At 40.3% G+C, this 20,925-nt stretch overlaps 1 protein-coding gene across 1 annotated transcript in view; it reads right to left on the bottom strand.

Moving 5' to 3' along the window:
- LOC140279918 (A disintegrin and metalloproteinase with thrombospondin motifs 2-like) overlaps positions 1–20,925 on the bottom strand; it is a 72,748-nt gene that overhangs the window by 49,327 nt on the left and 2,496 nt on the right. Inside the window, exons 2-7 of the mRNA XM_072375143.1 lie at positions 14,632–15,098; positions 5,451–5,625; positions 2,321–2,427; positions 2,071–2,154; positions 1,651–1,734; positions 1,244–1,397 (exon numbers count right to left, since the gene is read on the bottom strand). Of these exons, the coding sequence (XP_072231244.1) occupies positions 1,244–1,397; positions 1,651–1,734; positions 2,071–2,154; positions 2,321–2,427; positions 5,451–5,625; positions 14,632–15,098 (1,071 nt within the window). The remainder of the gene's footprint in view (positions 1–1,243; positions 1,398–1,650; positions 1,735–2,070; positions 2,155–2,320; positions 2,428–5,450; positions 5,626–14,631; positions 15,099–20,925) is intronic.

Raw genomic sequence — 20,925 nt, 5'->3', positions numbered from 1 at the left:
GTTAGCGGTTTATCTGGGGTGCACATGTGCTTCCTGCAGCAGAGGCAGCATTATGAGTCGTGTTAGCAGTTTATCTGGGGTGCACATGTGCTTCCTGCAGCAGAGGCAGCATTATGAGTCGTGTTAGCAGTTTATCTGTGGTGCACATGTGCTTCCTGCAGCAGCATTATGAGTCGTGTTAGCAGTTTATCTGGGGTGCACATGTGCTTCCTGCAGCAGCATTATGAGTCGTGTTAGCAGTTTATTTGGGGTGCACATGTGCTTCCTGCAGCAGCATTATGAGTCGTGTTAGCGGTTTATCTGGGGTGCACGTGTGCTTCCTGCAGCAGCATTATGAGTCGTGTTAGCAGTTTATCTGGGGTGCACGTGTGCTTCCTGCAGCAGCAGCAGCATTATGAGTCGTGTTAGCAGTTTATTTGGGGTGCACATGTGCTTCCTGCAGCAGAGGCAGCATTATGAGTCGTGTTAGCAGTTTATCTGGGGTGCACATGTGCTTCCTGCAGCAGCATTATGAGTCGTGTTAGCGGTTTATCTGGGGTGCACATGTGCTTCCTGCAGCAGCATTATGAGTCGTGTTAGCGGTTTATCTGGGGTGCACATGTGCTTCCTGCAGCAGCAGCAGCATTATGAGTCGTGTTAGCAGTTTATCTGGGGTGCACATGTGCTTCCTGCAGCAGCATTATGAGTCGTGTTAGCAGTTTATTTGGGGTGCACATGTGCTTCCTGCAGCAGCATTATGAGTCGTGTTAGCGGTTTATCTGGGGTGCACGTGTGCTTCCTGCAGCAGCAGCAGCATTATGAGTCGTGTTAGCGGTTTATCTGGGGTGCACGTGTGCTTCCTGCAGCAGCAGCAGCATTATGAGTCGTGTTAGCAGTTTATCTGGGGTGCACATGTGCTTCCTGCAGCAGCATTATGAGTCGTGTTAGCAGTTTATTTGGGGTGCACATGTGCTTCCTGCAGCAGCATTATGAGTCGTGTTAGCGGTTTATCTGGGGTGCACGTGTGCTTCCTGCAGCAGCAGCAGCATTATGAGTCGTGTTAGCGGTTTATCTGGGGTGCACGTGTGCTTCCTGCAGCAGCAGCAGCATTATGAGTCGTGTTAGCAGTTTATCTGGGGTGCACATGTGCTTCCTGCAGCAGCATTATGAGTCGTGTTAGCAGTGCTGTACATGAGGTAAAGGGCCCTACAGGTCAGGTAACTGATGCCAGCAGCAGTGCTGGTGGTAGTAAGATGAGTCTTACCCTGCATGCCGGACGGGCCGAACTCCTGTCGGGTCAGGTAGATGGTGTGGTCGTGCTGCTCGGCGTGACTCTGCTCCCTCTGCTGGTTGTAGGACCAACCGCAAACATTCTCCAGACTCTTCTGAGGATTCCCCACAGAGATCAGCTCCTGGGACTGACAGAGGGGCAGCACAGGGTTATTACCCCCTCATTCTTACTGAGCTGCCCTCCGTGACAGTAAGCAAACCTCCAGAAACAACAATGCACTGGAGGATTCTGATGGATTGGTTCTACCAACCGAAAAGTGCCACAATGGACAGTCAAATTTACTGAAAACAGGCTGGCACAACAGAGATTTAACAGATCCATCCAACATGCATCCTCCCTACACAAAGGGCACTGAGTCTATACCCCAGGGGGGTCATTACCTTTGTGGGCGACAGCATGACGATTCTGACCAGGATCACATTCATTAGGGCCCCCAGAGAATGATCGTGGTAGATCTCATTGACCTGCAACAGTCACACATAGGCATTTGTGATCTTTGACTGATTCAGCACATAAACCTGGTCCAGGTGCCTGTGAAACACACCAGCCAGACTAAAACATGAACCTGGCAACCACAGAACTGAACTGATCAGGTGGACTGGAACCAGAACTGAGTTCTGGCACATTCGTTGCTCTTTGTGGCCGGATTGCTTTGACTACAGACTGTTAGAAACTAGATTCTGTCCTGGCCTTTTTAGCTGCCTTTACTCTTTCAGGTAAACTCATGGAGACATCTGCTCTGGAGGCTGAAACTTCAGGGAGTTCACAGTCTAAAACCCGAGAGCAATGAATTCACTTACTATGTTCATCAGCGTCAGAAGATATTTCTGAATGTGATCTCGACCGTGGAACAGAAGAACGGAATAATCTACTGCTAACAGGACCTGGAGGGGCAGATTAAAGATGTTCAGGAAACACTCATTTAGCTTCATTTCAGACCCAGGCAGTCACATGGTTTCATACATGGATAAGCTTCCATATTGTGGTCTCATGTTGCTGATACATGTTGGCAGTTACATGCACAGACAGCAGAATGAACAGTTAGTTTACCTCGATGTTAAACTGCTCAGCCTCCACAGCGTAGCGGCGACGCCGAGCAGAACCAGATCCCAGTGAGACCACATTCTGGGTCAGGTTCAGAGAGCCTAACAGAGGACCTGTGAGCAAAAAGACTGATCAGCTCTGTTTCCAGCCACGTCTAAAGTTGAAAACGTTTCAGCATCAGTTTCATTTTCTGTTAATTTTCTTTTCGTTTTGTCCGGCTGAACAAATCTCGGGTAACTCTCTTTTAACTCTTTTAACTCTCAGGTAACTCTTAACTCTCTTTAAACTCTCGGGTAACTCTCAGGTAACTCTCGGGTAACTCTCTTTTAACTATTTTACCTCTCTGGTAACTCTCAGGTAACTCTCAGGTAACTCTTAACTCTCAGGTAAGTCTCAGGTAAGTCTCAGGTAACTCTTAACTCTCTGGTAACTCTCAGGTAACTCGTAACTCTCAGGTAACTCTTAACTCTCTTTAAACTCTCGGGTAACTCTCAGGTAACTCTCTGGTAACTCTCTGTTCACTCTCGGGTAACTCTCAGGTAACTCTTAACTCTCGGGTAACTCTCAGGTAACTCTTAACTCTCTTTTAACTCTCGGGTAACTCTCAGGTAACTCTCAGGTAACTCTCAGGTAACTCTTAACTCTCGGGTAACTCTCAGGTAACTCTTAACTCTCAGGTAACTCTTTACTCTCGGGTAACTCTCAGGTAACTCTCAGGTAACTCTTAACTCTCTGGTAACTCTCTGTTCACTCTCGGGTAACTCTCAGGTAACACTTAACTCTCGGGTAACTCTCAGGTAACTCTCAGGTAACTCTTAACTCTCAGGTAACTCTTAACTCTCTGTTAACTCTCTGTTCACTCTCGGGTAACTCTCAGGTAACTCTTAACTCTCAGGTAACTCTTAACTCTCTGTTAACTCTCTGTTCACTCTCGGGTAACTCTCAGGTAACTCTTAACTTTCTGGTAACTCTCAGGTAACTCTTAACTCTCGGGTAACTCTCAGGTAACTCTTAACTCTCTTTTAACTCTCGGGTAACTCTCAGGTAACTCTCAGGTAACTCTTAACTCTCTGTTAACTCTCTGTTCACTCTCGGGTAACTCTCAGGTAACTCTTAACTCTCTGGTAACTCTCAGGTAACTCTTAACTCTCTTTTAACTCTCGGGTAACTCTCAGGTAACTCTCAGGTAACTCTTAACTCTCTTTTAACTCTCGGGTAACTCTCAGGTAACTCTCAGGTAACTCTCAGGTAACTCTTAACTCTCGGGTAACTCTCAGGTAACTCTTAACTCTCGGGTAACTCTCAGGTAACTCTCAGGTAACTCTTAACTCTCTGGTAACTCTCAGGTAACTCTTAACTCTCTGTTAACTCTCTGTTCACTCTCAGGTAACTCTCAGGTAACTCTTAACTCTCTGGTAACTCTCAGGTAACTCTTAACTCTCTTTTAACTCTCGGGTAACTCTCAGGTAACTCTTAACTCTCTGGTAACTCTCTGTTCACTCTCTGGTAACTCTCAGGTAACTCTTAACTCTCTGGTAACTCTCTGTTCACTCTCTGGTAACTCTCAGGTAACTCTTAACTCTCTTTTAACTCTCGGGTAACTCTCAGGTAACTCTTAACTCTCAGGTAACTCTTAACTCTCTAGTAACTCTCAGGTAACTCTTAACTCTCTGGTAACTCTCAGGTAACTCTTAACTCTCGGGTAACTCTCAGGTAACTCTTAACTCTCAGGTAACTCTTAACTCTCAGGTAGCTCTTAAATCTCTGGTAACTCTCTGTTAACTCTCAGGTAACTCTTAACTCTCAGGTAACTCTTAACTCTCGGGTAAGTCTTGGGTAACTCTTTTACACGTTTAAAGGTTGATTGGTTGTGAAGTTATGACCTCATCATGATGTCACTGCCCTGCTGCAAACTAAAGCAGAGCAATTAGTTCATGTGTTCACCCTGATGAGGATGTAAACATGACTTTGTCAAACACACGTTTGATAACTCCACCCACACTGCCATCTGTTGTTAAGGAGCTGGCAGCTGAGGCAGGCTGAAGGAAAACTCCTCTCGGCTCGTGCTGCTCTGAGGAGAAACTGAGAACCAGGAGCTGAACTATCCATCATCTCCGAGCCCAAATCCCTGTGAGAGCTGTGAGGCCTGAACTGCCACGTCGCAGCTGGCTGAGTGTGTGTTGCCGCGAGCGCTCTGCCAAGTTTCCTGGAACCGTTCCTCTGTTTTCACTTTGATTCTTTCCTTCTGCAGGAACAACAGATCTGTAACGGGCTGCAGCTCTGCTCTGGAAACGCTCTGTTTATGTTCATGATTACATGCTGCAGACCACAACATATTCAGATGTGTCACACCCGGCCCGCTGTGGTCATGTGACTGACGTGACTTTCATCACAAGCTGCTGAAATCACACCAAATCTGAGTCCTTGCTCTTAGATTCAGCTCTTTTTAGTCGATAGTCTGAACAGCTGGAAAACATTGATAATAACACGAAATATCATGCTCATTCCAGGCAGCCCAGGGGCTTCAGCTCATGGCAGGACTTTGGCCTTCCTGCCAGAGCTGTTTGTGGGAGTCAGAGTTCACCTGAAGAGCTCTGCTCACCCTCTGGGTCAAGAAGAGGGTCTAGAAAAGGATTCCCCAAAGGATGTTCCCGAGAAAAGTCCCAAGAAAAGGTTCCTGGGGTTGAAATGCAGCGAAACGATGGGACAGGTGCAAAGAAACAGCTGGAGGAACAAGCTGTAACTAATCAGGTTAATCAGCAGCAGGCAGGAGGATGACTGGGTACGAAAAGAGGTGGAGTCTCTCAGAAGTAAAGGTGGGCAGAGGTACAGCAACGGCTGGACATCAGAGCTGGATGTCTGCACCTTCAGGCCTGATTCTGAGAGCTCTTCTTCAGGGAAGGCCTTGCACATTTCAGCAGGACAGAGTTAAACCACATCCTGCATCTGTTCCAGCTGCTGGACTGAGCTCCAGATGTTTCACCACCTGAAAGCCAGGAATCCTCCGTCAGACCGGACTGGGACAGCATTCCTCTCCCAAAGCCCAGCAGCTGCTCTCCTCAGCTCCAGATGTGTTCAGATGTTGTTTAAAGAAGAGGAGATGCTGCTCAGGGAGAGGCCTGTTTTCTTTTCTTACCTTGGAGGAAATCGTTTGTCGTTTGATTGACATCGAACTGCTTCTTGATGATGGCTGAGGAACGATAAACGATGTGTCGTCTTCTTCCTTCTCGGTCCTTCTCCGTTTCTCCAGACCTCCACTGATCCAGCGGCTCGATGAAAAACTCGTCCTCACCTGTGCGAATCATCCCAGCCTGGAGACACGGGACACATGTTCTGCTGTGTTTTCACCGTTTAAATGACTGTAAATCTGCTGTTCATGGGTTCAAAATCTAACGTCAATCTGCTGCACATCTGTTTCTTAAACTGCTTTAAACTTAGTTTTCTATACTTTGAAATACCAAATATGCTTTTTAGCTTCTGTATATGAATTAGCATAATTAAATGAATAATTCTGTTTATTAAATCTGTTCAAATCAGCATAACTAAATTGTAAAAGTGAGTCTGCATTATTAAAGTATGATTCAGCATTATAAAGGTGTGATTCAGCATTATTAAAGTATGATTCAGCATTATAAAGGTGTGATTCAGCATTATTAAAGTATGATTCAGCATTATAAAGGTGTGATTCAGCATTATAAAGGTGTGATTCAGCATTATTAAAGTATGATTCAGCATTATAAATGTGTGATTCAGCATTATAAATGTGTGATTCAGCATTATAAAGGTGTGATTCAGCATTATTAAAGTATGATTCAGCATTATAATGGTGTGATTCAGCATTATTAAAGTATGATTCAGCATTATAAAGGTGTGATTCAGCATTATTAAAGTATGATTCAGCATTATTAAAGTATGATTCAGCATTATAATGGTGTGATTCAGCATTATAAAGGTGTGATTCAGCATTATTAAAGTATGATTCAGCATTATAAAGGTGTGATTCAGCATTATTAAAGTATGATTCTGCATTATAAAGGTGTGATTCAGCATTATTAAAGTATGATTCAGCATTATAAAGGTGTGATTCAGCATTATTAAAGTATGATTCAGCATTATAAAGGTGTGATTCAGCATTATTAAAGTATGATTCAGCATTATAAAGGTGTGATTCAGCATTATAAAGGTGTGATTCAGCATTATTAAAGTATGATTCAGCATTATAAAAGTGTGATTCAGCATTATTAAAGTATGATTCAGCATTATAAAGGTGTGATTCAGCATTATTAAAGTATGATTCAGCATTATAAAGGTGTGATTCAGCATTATTAAAGTATGATTCAGCATTATAAAGGTGTGATTCAGCATTATTAAAGTATGATTCAGCATTATAAAGGTGTGATTCAGCATTATAAATGTGTGATTCAGCATTATTAAAGTATGATTCAGCATTATAAAGGTGTGATTCAGCATTATTAAAGTATGATTCAGCATTATAAAGGTGTGATTCAGCATTATTAAAGTATGATTCAGCATTATAAAGGTGTGATTCAGCATTATTAAAGTATGATTCAGCATTATAAAGGTGTGATTCAGCATTATTAAAGTATGATTCAGCATTATAAAGGTGTGATTCAGCATTATTAAAGTATGATTCAGCATTATAAAGGTGTGATTCAGCATTATAAAGGTGTGATTCAGCATTATTAAAGTATGATTCAGCATTATAAAAGTGTGATTCAGCATTATTAAAGTATGATTCAGCATTATAAAAGTGTGATTCAGCATTATTAAAGTATGATTCAGCATTATAAAGGTGTGATTCAGCATTATTAAAGTATGATTCAGCATTATAAAGGTGTGATTCAGCATTATTAAAGTATGATTCAGCATTATAAAGGTGTGATTCAGCATTATAAATGTGTGATTCAGCATTATTAAAGTATGATTCAGCATTATAAAGGTGTGATTCAGCATTATTAAAATATGATTCAGCATTATTAAAGTATGATTCAGCATTATAAAGGTGTGATTCAGCATTATTAAAGTATGATTCAGCTTTATAAAGGTGTGATTCAGCATTATAATGGTGTGATTCAGCATTATAAATGTGTGATTCAGCATTATTAAAGTATGATTCAGCATTATTAAAGTATGATTCAGCATTATAAAGGTGTGATTCAACATTATAAAGGTGTGATTCAGCATTATAAAGGTGTGATTCAGCATTATTAAAGTATGATTCAGCATTATAAAGGTGTGATTCAGCATTATTAAAGTATGATTCAGCATTATAAAGGTGTGATTCAGCATTATAATGGTGTGATTCAGCATTATAAATGTGTGATTCAGCATTATAAAGGTGTGATTCAGCATTATTAAAGTATGATTCAGCATTATTAAAGTATGATTCAGCATTATAAAGGTGTGATTCAGCATTATTAAAGTATGATTCAGCATTATTAAAGTATGATTCAGCTTTATAAAGGTGTGATTCAGCATTATAATGGTGTGATTCAGCATTATAAATGTGTGATTCAGCATTATAAATGTGTGATTCAGCATTATTAAAGTATGATTCAGCATTATTAAAGTATGATTCAGCATTATAAAGGTGTGATTCAACATTATAAAGGTGTGATTCAGCATTATAAAGGTGTGATTCAGCATTATAAAGGTGTGATTCAGCATTATTAAAGTGTGATTCAGCATTATAAAGGTGTGATTCAGCATTATTAAAGTATGATTCAGCATTATAAAGGTGTGATTCAGCATTATTAAAGTATGATTCAGCATTATTAAAGTATGATTCAGCTTTATAAAGGTGTGATTCAGCATTATAATGGTGTGATTCAGCATTATTAAAGTATGATTCAGCTTTATAAAGGTGTGATTCAGCATTATAATGGTGTGATTCAGCATTATTAAAGTATGATTCAGCTTTATAAAGGTGTGATTCAGCATTATAATGGTGTGATTCAGCATTATAAATGTGTGATTCAGCATTATTAAAGTATGATTCAGCATTATTAAAGTATGATTCAGCATTATAAAGGTGTGATTCAACATTATAAAGGTGTGATTCAGCATTATAAAGGTGTGATTCAACATTATAAAGGTGTGATTCAGCATTATAAAGGTGTGATTCAACATTATAAAGGTGTGATTCAGCATTATAAAGGTGTGATTCAGCATTATTAAAGTATGATTCAGCATTATTAAAGTATGATTCAGCATTATAAAGGTGTGATTCAGCATTATTAAAGTATGATTCAGCATTATAAAGGTGTGATTCAGCATTATAAAGGTGTGATTCAACATTATAAAGGTGTGATTCAGCATTATTAAAGTATGATTCAGCATTATAAAGGTGTGATTCAGCATTATAAATGTGTGATTCAGCATTATTAAAGTATGATTCAGCATTATTAAAGTATGATTCAGCATTATAAAGGTGTGATTCAGCATTATTAAAGTATGATTCAGCATTATTAAAGTATGATTCAGCATTATAAAGGTGTGATTCAGCATTATTAAAGTATGATTCAGCATTATAAAGGTGTGATTCAGCATTATAAATGTGTGATTCAGCATTATTAAAGTATCATTCAGCATTATAAAGGTGTGATTCAGCATTATTAAAATATGATTCAGCATTATTAAAGTATGATTCAGCATTATAAAGGTGTGATTCAGCATTATTAAAGTATGATTCAGCTTTATAAAGGTGTGATTCAGCATTATAATGGTGTGATTCAGCATTATAAATGTGTGATTCAGCATTATTAAAGTATGATTCAGCATTATTAAAGTATGATTCAGCATTATAAAGGTGTGATTCAACATTATAAAGGTGTGATTCAGCATTATAAAGGTGTGATTCAGCATTATTAAAGTATGATTCAGCATTATAAAGGTGTGATTCAGCATTATTAAAGTATGATTCAGCATTATAAAGGTGTGATTCAGCATTATAATGGTGTGATTCAGCATTATAAATGTGTGATTCAGCATTATAAAGGTGTGATTCAGCATTATTAAAGTATGATTCAGCATTATTAAAGTATGATTCAGCATTATAAAGGTGTGATTCAGCATTATTAAAGTATGATTCAGCATTATTAAAGTATGATTCAGCTTTATAAAGGTGTGATTCAGCATTATAATGGTGTGATTCAGCATTATAAATGTGTGATTCAGCATTATAAATGTGTGATTCAGCATTATTAAAGTATGATTCAGCATTATTAAAGTATGATTCAGCATTATAAAGGTGTGATTCAACATTATAAAGGTGTGATTCAGCATTATAAAGGTGTGATTCAGCATTATAAAGGTGTGATTCAGCATTATTAAAGTATGATTCGGCATTATAAAGGTGTGATTCAGCATTATAAAGGTGTGATTCAGCATTATTAAAGTATGATTCAGCATTATAAAGGTGTGATTCAGCATTATTAAAGTATGATTCAGCATTATTAAAGTATGATTCAGCTTTATAAAGGTGTGATTCAGCATTATAATGGTGTGATTCAGCATTATTAAAGTATGATTCAGCTTTATAAAGGTGTGATTCAGCATTATAATGGTGTGATTCAGCATTATTAAAGTATGATTCAGCTTTATAAAGGTGTGATTCAGCATTATAATGGTGTGATTCAGCATTATAAATGTGTGATTCAGCATTATTAAAGTATGATTCAGCATTATTAAAGTATGATTCAGCATTATAAAGGTGTGATTCAACATTATAAAGGTGTGATTCAGCATTATAAAGGTGTGATTCAACATTATAAAGGTGTGATTCAGCATTATAAAGGTGTGATTCAACATTATAAAGGTGTGATTCAGCATTATAAAGGTGTGATTCAGCATTATTAAAGTATGATTCAGCATTATTAAAGTATGATTCAGCATTATAAAGGTGTGATTCAGCATTATTAAAGTATGATTCAGCATTATAAAGGTGTGATTCAGCATTATAAAGGTGTGATTCAACATTATAAAGGTGTGATTCAGCATTATTAAAGTATGATTCAGCATTATAAAGGTGTGATTCAGCATTATAAATGTGTGATTCAGCATTATTAAAGTATGATTCAGCATTATTAAAGTATGATTCAGCATTATAAAGGTGTGATTCAGCATTATTAAAGTATGATTCAGCATTATTAAAGTATGATTCAGCATTATAAAGGTGTGATTCAGCATTATAAAGGTGTGATTCAGCATTATTAAAGTATGATTCAGCATTATTAAAGTATGATTCAGCATTATTAAAGTATGATTCGGCATTATTAAAGTATGATTCAGCATTATAAAGGTGTGATTCAGCATTATAAATGTGTGATTCAGCATTATTAAAGTATGATTCAGCATTATAAAGGTGTGATTCAGCATTATTAAAGTATGATTCAGCATTATTAAAGTATGATTCAGCATTATAAAGGTGTGATTCAGCATTATTAAAGTATGATTCAGCATTATTAAAGTATGATTCAGCTTTATAAAGGTGTGATTCAGCATTATAACGGTGTGATTCAGCATTATAAAGGTGTGATTCAGCATTATTAAAGTATGATTCAGCATTATTAAAGTATGATTCAGCATTATAAATGTGTGATTCAGCATTATTAAAGTATGATTCAGCATTATTAAAGTATGATTCAGCATTATAAAGGTGTGATTCAACATTATAAAGGTGTGATTCAGCATTATAAAGGTGTGATTCAGCATTATAAAGGTGTGATTCAGCATTATAAAGGTGTGATTCAGCATTATAAATGTGTGATTCAGCATTATTAAAGTATGATTCAGCATTATAAAGGTGTGATTCAGTATTATTAAAGTATGATTCAGCATTATAAAGGTGTGATTCAGCATTATAAAGGTGTGATTCAGCATTATAAAGGTGTGATTCAGCATTATTAAAGTATGATTCAGCATTATAAAGGTGTGATTCAGCATTATAAAGGTGTGATTCAGCATTATAAAGGTGTGATTCAGCATTATAAATGTGTGATTCAGCATTATTAAAGTATGATTCAGCATTATAAAGGTGTGATTCAGTATTATTAAAGTATGATTCAGCATTATAAAGGTGTGATTCAGCATTATAAAGGTGTGATTCAGCATTATAAAGGTGTGATTCAACATTATAAAGGTGTGATTCAGCATTATAAAGGTGTGATTCAGCATTATTAAAGTATGATTCAGCATTATAAAGGTGTGATTCAGCATTATTAAAGTATGATTCAGCATTATAAAGGTGTGATTCAGCATTATAAAGGTGTGATTCAGCATTATAAAGGTGTGATTCAACATTATAAAGGTGTGATTCAGCATTATAAAGGTGTGATTCAGCATTATTAAAGTATGATTCAGCATTATAAAGGTGTGATTCAGCATTATTAAAGTATGATTCAGCATTATAAAGGTGTGATTCAGCATTATAAAGGTGTGATTCAGCATTATTAAAGTATGATTCAGCATTATAAAGGTGTGATTCAGCATTATTAAAGTATGATTCAGCATTATAAAGGTGTGATTCAGCATTATTAAAGTATGATTCAGCACTTTAAAGTCTAATTTGGCATATTTTGGGTACACTGTTTTTAAGAAATTAGTCAGCATTACTGAGTTAAAACCAAAGTCTTAGTCAGCATAAAGTAAAGTGTATACGTCATAAAAGACTGATTACTCCAATCCAAATGGTCTTGTTTACATTGTAAAGGCTAAAATAAACAAAAACTCTCATCAGATTCTTTAATGCATCGCTCATATTTGTCTGACTCAGCATAATTGTGATCCTGTGTCAGACAGGTTAAGCCTGAGTAAGCATGATATCATGTGTTCATCAGCTGTGACATCATGTGTTCATCAGCTGTGACATCATGTGTTCATCAGCTGTGACATCATGTGTTCATCAGCTGTGACATCATGTGTTCATCAGCTGTGACATCATGTGTTCATCAGCTGTGACGCCAGGATACATTAACATTATGCTAACAATGACAGCATTACTAAGCATGATTCAGCAGTTTTTCACCAGCTGAAAGCCTGAACTTGATCATCCAGCAGCAGCTTAACAGACGGACCAAAACAAACAAACTTTTTCGGCTGGATTCTGTCTGGCGTGCGCACTTCGTCAGGCAGGAAAATATTCCTCTCATTCCTCCTGTTGTCCACTTTGAACGCCTCTCATCTTTCCCCCACATCTGGCTTCACTCAGCAGCTCTGCCCACGCTGCACAAAGTGAGGCTCGCTCACAGAGCTTCATGGAGGAACTTCTCTGGAGGAGCTGCTTCTATCCGTCACATTTTACAGCTTCTGGTGGCCTTAAATCTTTCCTCTCTCGTGTTTCTGCTGGTTTCTATTCCCTCTCAGCTGCTGGTAACAGCTCTGAAACTGATTGAATCTGCTTTAGCCTGAACAGAATCATCTCTACCTATCTGCCATGGTTATCTGATGAATGACAATCAGTCCCAGTGTGCTGACAGAAAGTCAGACGGCTCAGAAAGCACTGACAGCTTCCTCTTTCAGGAGGTTACTGCTGTGGCAGTCTGATCCCTATACTTCCCTCCTCCCAGGCACCGCCTCCAGCTCACAGTTCCCAAACCAGTCAAGAGATACGCTCTCTAAAGATATGTCTGAAACAGCTCCCGGGGGAGGCGTCCAGACCAAGTCTTCTTGCTCCTGTCAGTGAACTCGGAGCTCCTCACTCTGCCATTAAAAGTGATCCCAAACAGAGTTTGAGCTCTGTCAGTTTTCAGGTGTGTTTTAACACGATGCCAAGGAGGAAATCTATCTGAAAAGACTCTAGAAGACTATCTGGAGTCCATCATTCTACAGAGAGAAAGATTATTCACAAGTGGAAAACATTCAGGACAGCTGTCAATCTTCCCAGGAGTGGACGTCCCAGCAAGGTCACCCCAAGGTGAAGAAGCCCAGAGCTACATCTCAGACTCTACAGGCCTCAGTTAGCATGTTAAAGGTTAAAGGTCACCCCAAGGTGAAGAAGCCCAGAGCTACATCTCAGACTCTACAGGCCTCAGTTAGCATGTTAAAGGTTAAAGGTCACCCCAAGGTGAAGAAGCCCAGAGCTACATCTCAGACTCTACAGGCCTCAGTTAGCATGCTAAAGGTTAAAGGTCACCCCAAGGTGAAGAAGCCCAGAGCTACATCTCAGACTCTACAGGCCTCAGTTAGCATGCTAAAGGTTAAAGGTCACCCCAAGGTGAAAAAGCCCAGAGCTACATCTCAGACTCTACAGGCCTCAGTTAGCATGCTAAAGGTTAAAGGTCACCCCAAGGTGAAAAAGCCCAGAGCTACATCTCAGACTCTACAGGCCTCAGTTACCATGCTAAAGGTTAAAGGTCACCCCAAGGTGAAAAAGCCCAGAGCTACATCTCAGACTCTACAGGCCTCAGTTAGCATGTTAAAGGTTAAAGGTCACCCCAAGGTGAAAAAGCCCAGAGCTACATCTCAGACTCTACAGGCCTCAGTTAGCATGTTAAAGGTCAAAGGTCACCCCAAGGTGAAAAAGCCCAGAGCTACATCTCAGACTCCACAGGCCTCAGTTAGCATGCTAAAGGTTAAAGGTCATGGCAGCACAGTTAGAAAAAGACTGAACAAGGATGGCTTGTTTGGAAGGGCTGCAGGAGAAAGCCTCTTCTCTCTAAAAAGAACATGGCAGCACAGCTTAGGTTTGCAAAGCTGCATCTGAACAAAGCTCAAGACTTCTGGAACAATGTCCTTTGGACAGACCAGAGCAAAGTGGAGATGTTTGGTCCTAATGCACAGCAGCACGTTTGGAGGAAACCAAACACAGCATATCAGCACAAACACCTCATACCAGCTGTCAAGCACGGTGGTGGAGGGCTGATGATCTGGGCTGGTTCTGCAGCCACAGGACCTGGGCACCTTGCAGTCATTGAGTCCACCATGAACTCCTCTGGATACCAAAGTATTCTAGAGTCAAATGTGAGGCCATCTGTCCCACAGCTAAAGCTGGGCTGAAACTGGCTCATCAACAGGACAAAGATCCCAAACACAGCAGCAGATCTACCAAAGTATTCTAGAGTCAAATGTTACATTTACCGCTATTTTCAGCTGATGGTTCATGTTCTGATGTTTTTACTCCTACTGAGCATCTGATTTCTGCTGAGTCATGTTCAGTCTCTCATGTTTCTGCTGAGTCATGTTCAGTCTCTCATGTTTCTGCTGAGTCATGTTCAGTCTCTCATGTTTCTGCTGAGTCATGTTCAGTCTCTCATGTTTCTGCTGAGTCATGTTCAGTCCAGTGATCACAGAACACTTACCAGCCCGTCGCAGTTGCTGATGGCGACCGACGTGTCGTCCATGTTGCCCACTGTTCCCGTGTAGAAGCAGCCGACATCTCTGATTGGCTCAGAGCGGAGTTGTCCTGACTCCTCCCACTCCATGGTGGCGGTGGGGGCGATGAGGCGAGAGTTGGGATGCAGCCGTAGGTGGAGCTCCTGACCAAACACCGTCACGTTGTAGAAGAGCTCGTCCTCTAGTTCTGGACTCCACCCCCCCCAGCTAAATGATGATGTCATCATAGACGGAGTCTGTGGTAAAGTGGGCGTACCAGTTTTAGTCCTTCTGGCATTGTTCAAGCCGGGGGGCGTGTCTGCGGGTGAAGGGGCGTGTCTCTTCGAACGAGTGAGTCGGTGGGTGGAGTCTGTTGTGAACAAGACGCGCCCCTCTGAGTCGGTTCTGACCGGGTGGACGATGCTGAACTCTGAGAGAATCTGATGGAGAGAATCTGCTGGAAAGAGACAAAGATTCAGTGAGGATCAAACCTGTGACCTCATGGTGTTTAACCTTCATTTGATGCTGTTGGAGAGCAAAGAAAACTAAGTTTCTCTTTTTTTATGTTAACGTGATGCTTAAGTTCTTTAATTATAATTATAATGACAAACAGTAGCTTCTCTTATTCTTAGTAAAAGTCCTGATCAACAGTTCTGCAGCTTCCTGTAACCTTTAAAGTGTCCTGATCAATAGTTCTGCAGCTTTCTGTAACCTTTAAAGTGTCCTGATCAACAGTTCTGCAGCTTTCTGAAACCTTTAAAGTGTCCTGATCAACAGTTCTGCAGCTTTCTGAAGCCTTTAAAGTGTCCTGATCAATAGTTCTGCAGCTTTCTGTAACCTTTAAAGTGTCCTGATCAACAGTTCTGCAGCTTTCTGACACATTTAAAGTGTTCTGATCAACAGTTCTGCAGCTTTCTGAAACCTTTAAAGTGTCCTGATCAATAGTTCTGCAGCTTTCTGTAACCTTTAAAGTGTCCTGATCAACAGTTCTGCAGCTTTCTGAAACCTTTAAAGTGTCCTGATCAACAGTTCTGCAGCTTTCTGAAACCTTTAAAGTGTCCTGATCAACAGTTCTGCAGCTTTCTGAAACCTTTAAAGTGTCCTGATCAACAGTTCTGCAGCTTTCTGAAACCTTTAAAGTGTCCTGATCAATAGTTCTGCAGCTTTCTGTAACCTTTAAAGTGTCCTGATCAACAGTTCTGCAGCTTTCTGACACATTTAAAGTGTTCTGATCAACAGTTCTGCAGCTTTCTGAAACCTTTAAAGTGTCCTGATCAATAGTTCTGCAGCTTTCTGTAACCTTTAAAGTGTCCTGATCAACAGTTCTGCAGCTTTCTGAAACCTTTAAAGTGTCCTGATCAATACTTCTGCAGCTTTCTGAAACCTTTAAAGTGTCCTGATCAATAGTTCTGCAGCTTTCTGTAACCTTTAAAGTGTCCTGATCAACAGTTCTGCAGCTTTCTGACACCTTTAAAGTGTTCTGATCAACAGTTCTGCAGCTTTCTGAAACCTTTAAAGTGTCCTGATCAACAGTTCTGCAGCTTTCTGAAACCTTTAAAGTGTCCTGATCAATAGTTCTGCAGCTTTCTGAAACCTTTAAAGTGTCCTGATCAATAGTTCTGCTGCTTTCTGAGACCTTTAAAGTGTCCTGATCAATAGTTCTGCAGCTTTCTGAAACCTTTAAAGTGTCCTGATCAATAGTTCTGCAGCTTTCTGAAACCTTTAAAGTGTCCTGATCATCAGTTCTGCAGCTTTCTGAAACCTTTAAAGTGTCCTGATCAATAGCTCTGCAGCTTTCTGAAACCTTTAAAGTGTCCTGATCAACAGTTCTGCAGCTTTCTGAAACCTTTAAAGTGTCCTGATCAACAGTTCTGCAGCTTTCTGAAGCTCTTTCACAGTTTTTTTTTGGACATTTTCTGCTTTTTCCCCTCATCTTCAGTCCTTGTTCCTGAGCATTTTCAGTGTTTTTTCTTTGTTCAGCCACTTAACTCTGACCTTTGAACCCTTCAGGCAGAAAAAAGGCTCCTAACTCAAGGGATGAACCAGTGTTGTGTCGACACAGAACAGACAACTTAGCAAAGAAGCCATTTTAAACTGGATCTTTAGGCACTTTGTTACCAGCAGCCTGTCACAAAGACACATCATTTGTTCCCATTTCTTTAGCTGCATCTATGAAAAACAGCAAAGAAAACACAGTTTGACAGACAGAAAATAGGATTTCTGCAGCAACAAGGTGATTCCCAAAGAGCTATTAGCTGAAAACTTGGCATATCTCAGCATGGTGTTCCAGACTGGAACGTGATGTCCTTAAGAAATATTTAATCATAAATCTATTTTTCACATGAGACTGAAATTTATGAAGAGTCAGAAAAGAAAACGTGGCAGCTGTTTGGTTTCCATGTGTCAGATAATGTGAAATAATTATTTCAGTAACAGTTTCTTCCCCAGGTCTTTAGGACATTATTTCTATCTTCTCCCTTCCTCTGGATCGTTATAAGCAGTAAAAAGCAGTAAAAAGGTTCAGAACTATCAGAACAGCTGATAAACACTGAATCTTTGGCAGTTCTTTGCTGGTTTCCCCATCATATCCAGGTTAAACCACAGTAAAAGCGAGCTGCTGCTCATTCTTTGGCAGCTGGATGTTTCTCTGTGAGCTTCAGGAGCTGCAGTCTGGATCTTGTTAAGGAGGGCGGAGTGATCAGAAATAATGGACACGACCACCGACACATGCAATATGGAACACATGCGGTCACGAAACCTGCTTTCTAAGCACTGTGAGATTAACTGTAAGGACGACTCAGATGTGAGATATTTGGGGGTTTTTCAAAGCTCTGAGGACAGTTTTATGCAAGATGTTGTGTCCCTGGTTAAACCTGAGATGTTCTCTCCTTTCAAATACTTTGACAGTTTTATGAGGTCTTATTAAGATGAATGAGACAGACTTTAGTTCAAATATCTGTTGGTTTAAGCACAGCGGCCCTCTGTCTGAACCCCGTTTTAACAGCTTTTTTCAGGGCTCAGCAGGAGCTCAACTCGGGTGGCAACACCCATTCCAACAAGGCTTTCCGTATAGGGAAATGTGCGTTACTCAACAGGTGAGCCCCTTCTTTCTGTTCATGCAATTTATATGTTTAACACATGTTTACAGATAAGTGTTATCAAAAACACAAAGTCTGGGCAACTGGAGGAGGAGAAGCAGACAGCGGTGGTTTTCAATCACACACTCCAATGCCACTTAAAATTTAATCCAGGAAAAAAAGGCTTACAAATATGGACCGAAACGGCTCCATAACACGCACAAGAATCCAAAAGAAACGAAAGTTAACTAAAAGAAAGCAAATAAACATGAAGTGGTCAGAATTGGTTTTACGCATGCCTATGTGCGTCTGGCACATGCGTCTTCGGGCTCTCCCACGTTGGTTTGTGGATGAAAGCTATATGTTCAGCTGTAATGTCATGTAAAAACAATCTCTACATGACATTTACTCCCCGGTGTGACCAGTTAGGTCCTTAAGATATCAACAGGCTGTATAAAGCTGTGTGTTTGTGCCAAATGCGCAAAGCCCATCCGCGCTTATTATAAATCACGTGAATTACATGAATAAACGTTTTTACTGCATTTTGTAGTGTTTTATACGTTCTATGCTGTCATTTCTCTCCTCTCCTATTGGCAAGGCAAGGCAGAGTGCTCGCAACTGTGTCCTGTGCAGTAGCCGTGATATCTGTAACTGCAATTATTACTTTTGCATATGATGACAGCTGCAAAAGACGCATCTGTGGAGAGCTCCGCTCCAGCTGGCTGCTGACAGCTCACTGACTGTATTTCTGCTTAATCAGTTTCAGACACAGTTACATTAATATCAGTATTTTTATATTTGAAATTCAGGGGATTTTGATAATAGATTATTAAAGTTTGTTTGCGAGGCTGATATGCCGGCGCCGGCATATCATTAGTGCAAAATGTTTTGGGTAAAACATTAAAAGGAACTGTCGGAATGGCGGTATGTTAAAAAAAAAAAAAAACATACCGCCATTCCGACCATAGGAGGAAAAAAGTGTCGGAATGACGGGACGTTTGATAAAAAATTGAGTGTCGCCATTCCGACAATTGGAGGCCAATGTCGGAATGGCAGCATGTAACCGCTCAACTCCATCCTTTCTGCAGCTGCTGGTGATTTAATGCAGAAACACAGACAGAATGAAGCTGTTCCTGCAGTCAGAAACACTCCAGCTCTATAGATACAGATAGTTACTGATCCCAGAGGGAAACAGGTTAGCAGGTAGCTGTGAGTTAGCAGTTAGCTGTAAGCTAGCAGGTAGCTGTAAGTTAGCAGTTAGCTGTGAGTTAGCATGTAGCTGCGAGTTAGCATGTAGCTGTGAGTCAGCAGTTAGCTGTAAGTTAGCAGTTAGCTGTGAGTCAGCAGTTAGCTGTAAGTTAGTAGTTAGCTATAAGTTAGCAGTTAGCTGTAAGTTAGTAGTTAGCTATAAGTTAGCAGTTAGCTGTAAGTTAGTAGTTAGCTGTAAGTTAGTAGTTAGCTATAAGTTAGCAGTTAGCTGTAAGTTAGTAGTTAGCTATAAGTTAGCAGTTAGCTGTGAGTCAGCAGTTAGCTGTAAGTTAGCAGTTAGCTGTGAGTCAGCAGTTAGCTGTAAGTTAGCAGTTAGCTGTGAGTCAGCAGTTAGCTGTAAGTTAGCAGTTAGCTGTAAGTTAGTAGTTAGCTATAAGTTAGCAGTTAGCTGTAAGTTAGTAGTTAGCTATAAGTTAGCAGTTAGCTGTGAGTCAGCAGTTAGCTGTAAGTTAGCAGTTAGCTGTGAGTCAGCAGTTAGCTGTAAGTTAGCAGTTAGCTGTGAGTCAGCAGTTAGCTGTAAGTTAGCAGTTAGCTGTAAGTTAGTAGTTAGCTATAAGTTAGCAGTTAGCTGTAAGTTAGCAGTTAGCTGTAAGTTAGCAGTTAGCTGTGAGTCAGCAGTTAGCTGTGAGTCAGCAGTTAGCTGTGAGTCAGCAGTTAGCTGTAAGTTAGCAGCTAGCTGTAAGTTAGCAGCAGATGCTAGCAAACAATGCTAACAGTAATGGACCAAGCCAGAGATGTGCACAGCGTAACTCGTAGTAATGCATGTGAACCGTTAATTACTGCGTTTAAACATTTTGGATTTATTAACCTCATTAAACAGTTGTACCTGGAGACCTCCATCTTTATCAGAAACATGCCACATGTGCACAGTGTAACAGTAACTCACAGTAAAGATGGACAGATGGACGATTACTGAGGCTGTTATTAAAGCAAAACTGACAGTGCAGCAAAGCTGCAAATCATAAAGACTAAGACAAGGAAGATTAAACACTTAATTGACAAAGAACACAAACAACGATGATCAACAAACCAACAACAGCTGTGGAGACTGAAAACAGAGAATAGGAACAAGGGTCTCTGAAATAAAAACATTAACTGAGGGAATCCAAGCAAAATGACGAGAACTAAATAATGGAAACTAAAACACAAAGAACAAAAAGTCAAATCTGAGAAAACAAACTGGATCTGAAGACAGAACTCTGACCTAAGAACAAAATGTAGAAACCAAACAGGACAGAGAGGCCATGAAGCGTCGGACTGAGAGCTGAAACAGAAAGAAGGGAATAGCTCAACAGTATGAGACAGGAAACGGCTGGAGGAATAACTGTAACCTGACAGAAAGTCTCACAATAGTTTATAGAGACGTGTTTATCGAAGAAGTTGCTCTACAGATGGACCAAAGAAGGAGGCTGGAGGAGATTTGGGGAAAAGACACCAGGCTCAAAAATACGGGACTGATGTTCCACCTTCATACGGCGGCTTTCCTTCGCTCTGCTTCATTCAAATGACTCAAAGACCGCTGAGTTGGGCAAAACGCGACATAAAGCAGTCGATGACCCAGTTCTGCCTTTGAATCCAGGTTTCACAGCAGATCCCGAGGAGTCTGAAACCTGAAACCACGCATCAGTCGGCCTGGAGGAGGCTCCGCCCAGATCCAGTGACGCAAGCATAATGTCACACATCTGTCAGAGCGAGGTAAAAAGATAAGCCTTCGTTCGAGGCTCCGTCAGCAGTAATGAGGGCGCTGCTCCGGTCCGTTTGGTGAAGCTGAGCCGGAAGGAGAAGCTTTCAGGTTCCTGCTCCATCTTTGTTCCTCACCTGAGCTCACAGATCTGGGTTCTGACCCAAAGAAGGAGGTCGTGGTTTCCTTCAGAGGGGGGCGGGGCTCAGCCTTAGAGATAGGGGGAGGAGCTCCACCATCCAAGGGGGAGGAGC

This window comes from Leuresthes tenuis, unplaced genomic scaffold, assembly GCF_036924035.1.
Source record: "Leuresthes tenuis unplaced genomic scaffold, fLeuTen1.0.hap1 SCAF_21, whole genome shotgun sequence".
Lineage (NCBI taxonomy): Eukaryota > Metazoa > Chordata > Actinopteri > Atheriniformes > Atherinopsidae > Leuresthes > Leuresthes tenuis.
Note: the sequence above shows the minus strand (reverse complement) of the source record. Positions and strands in the feature narration are given on the sequence as shown.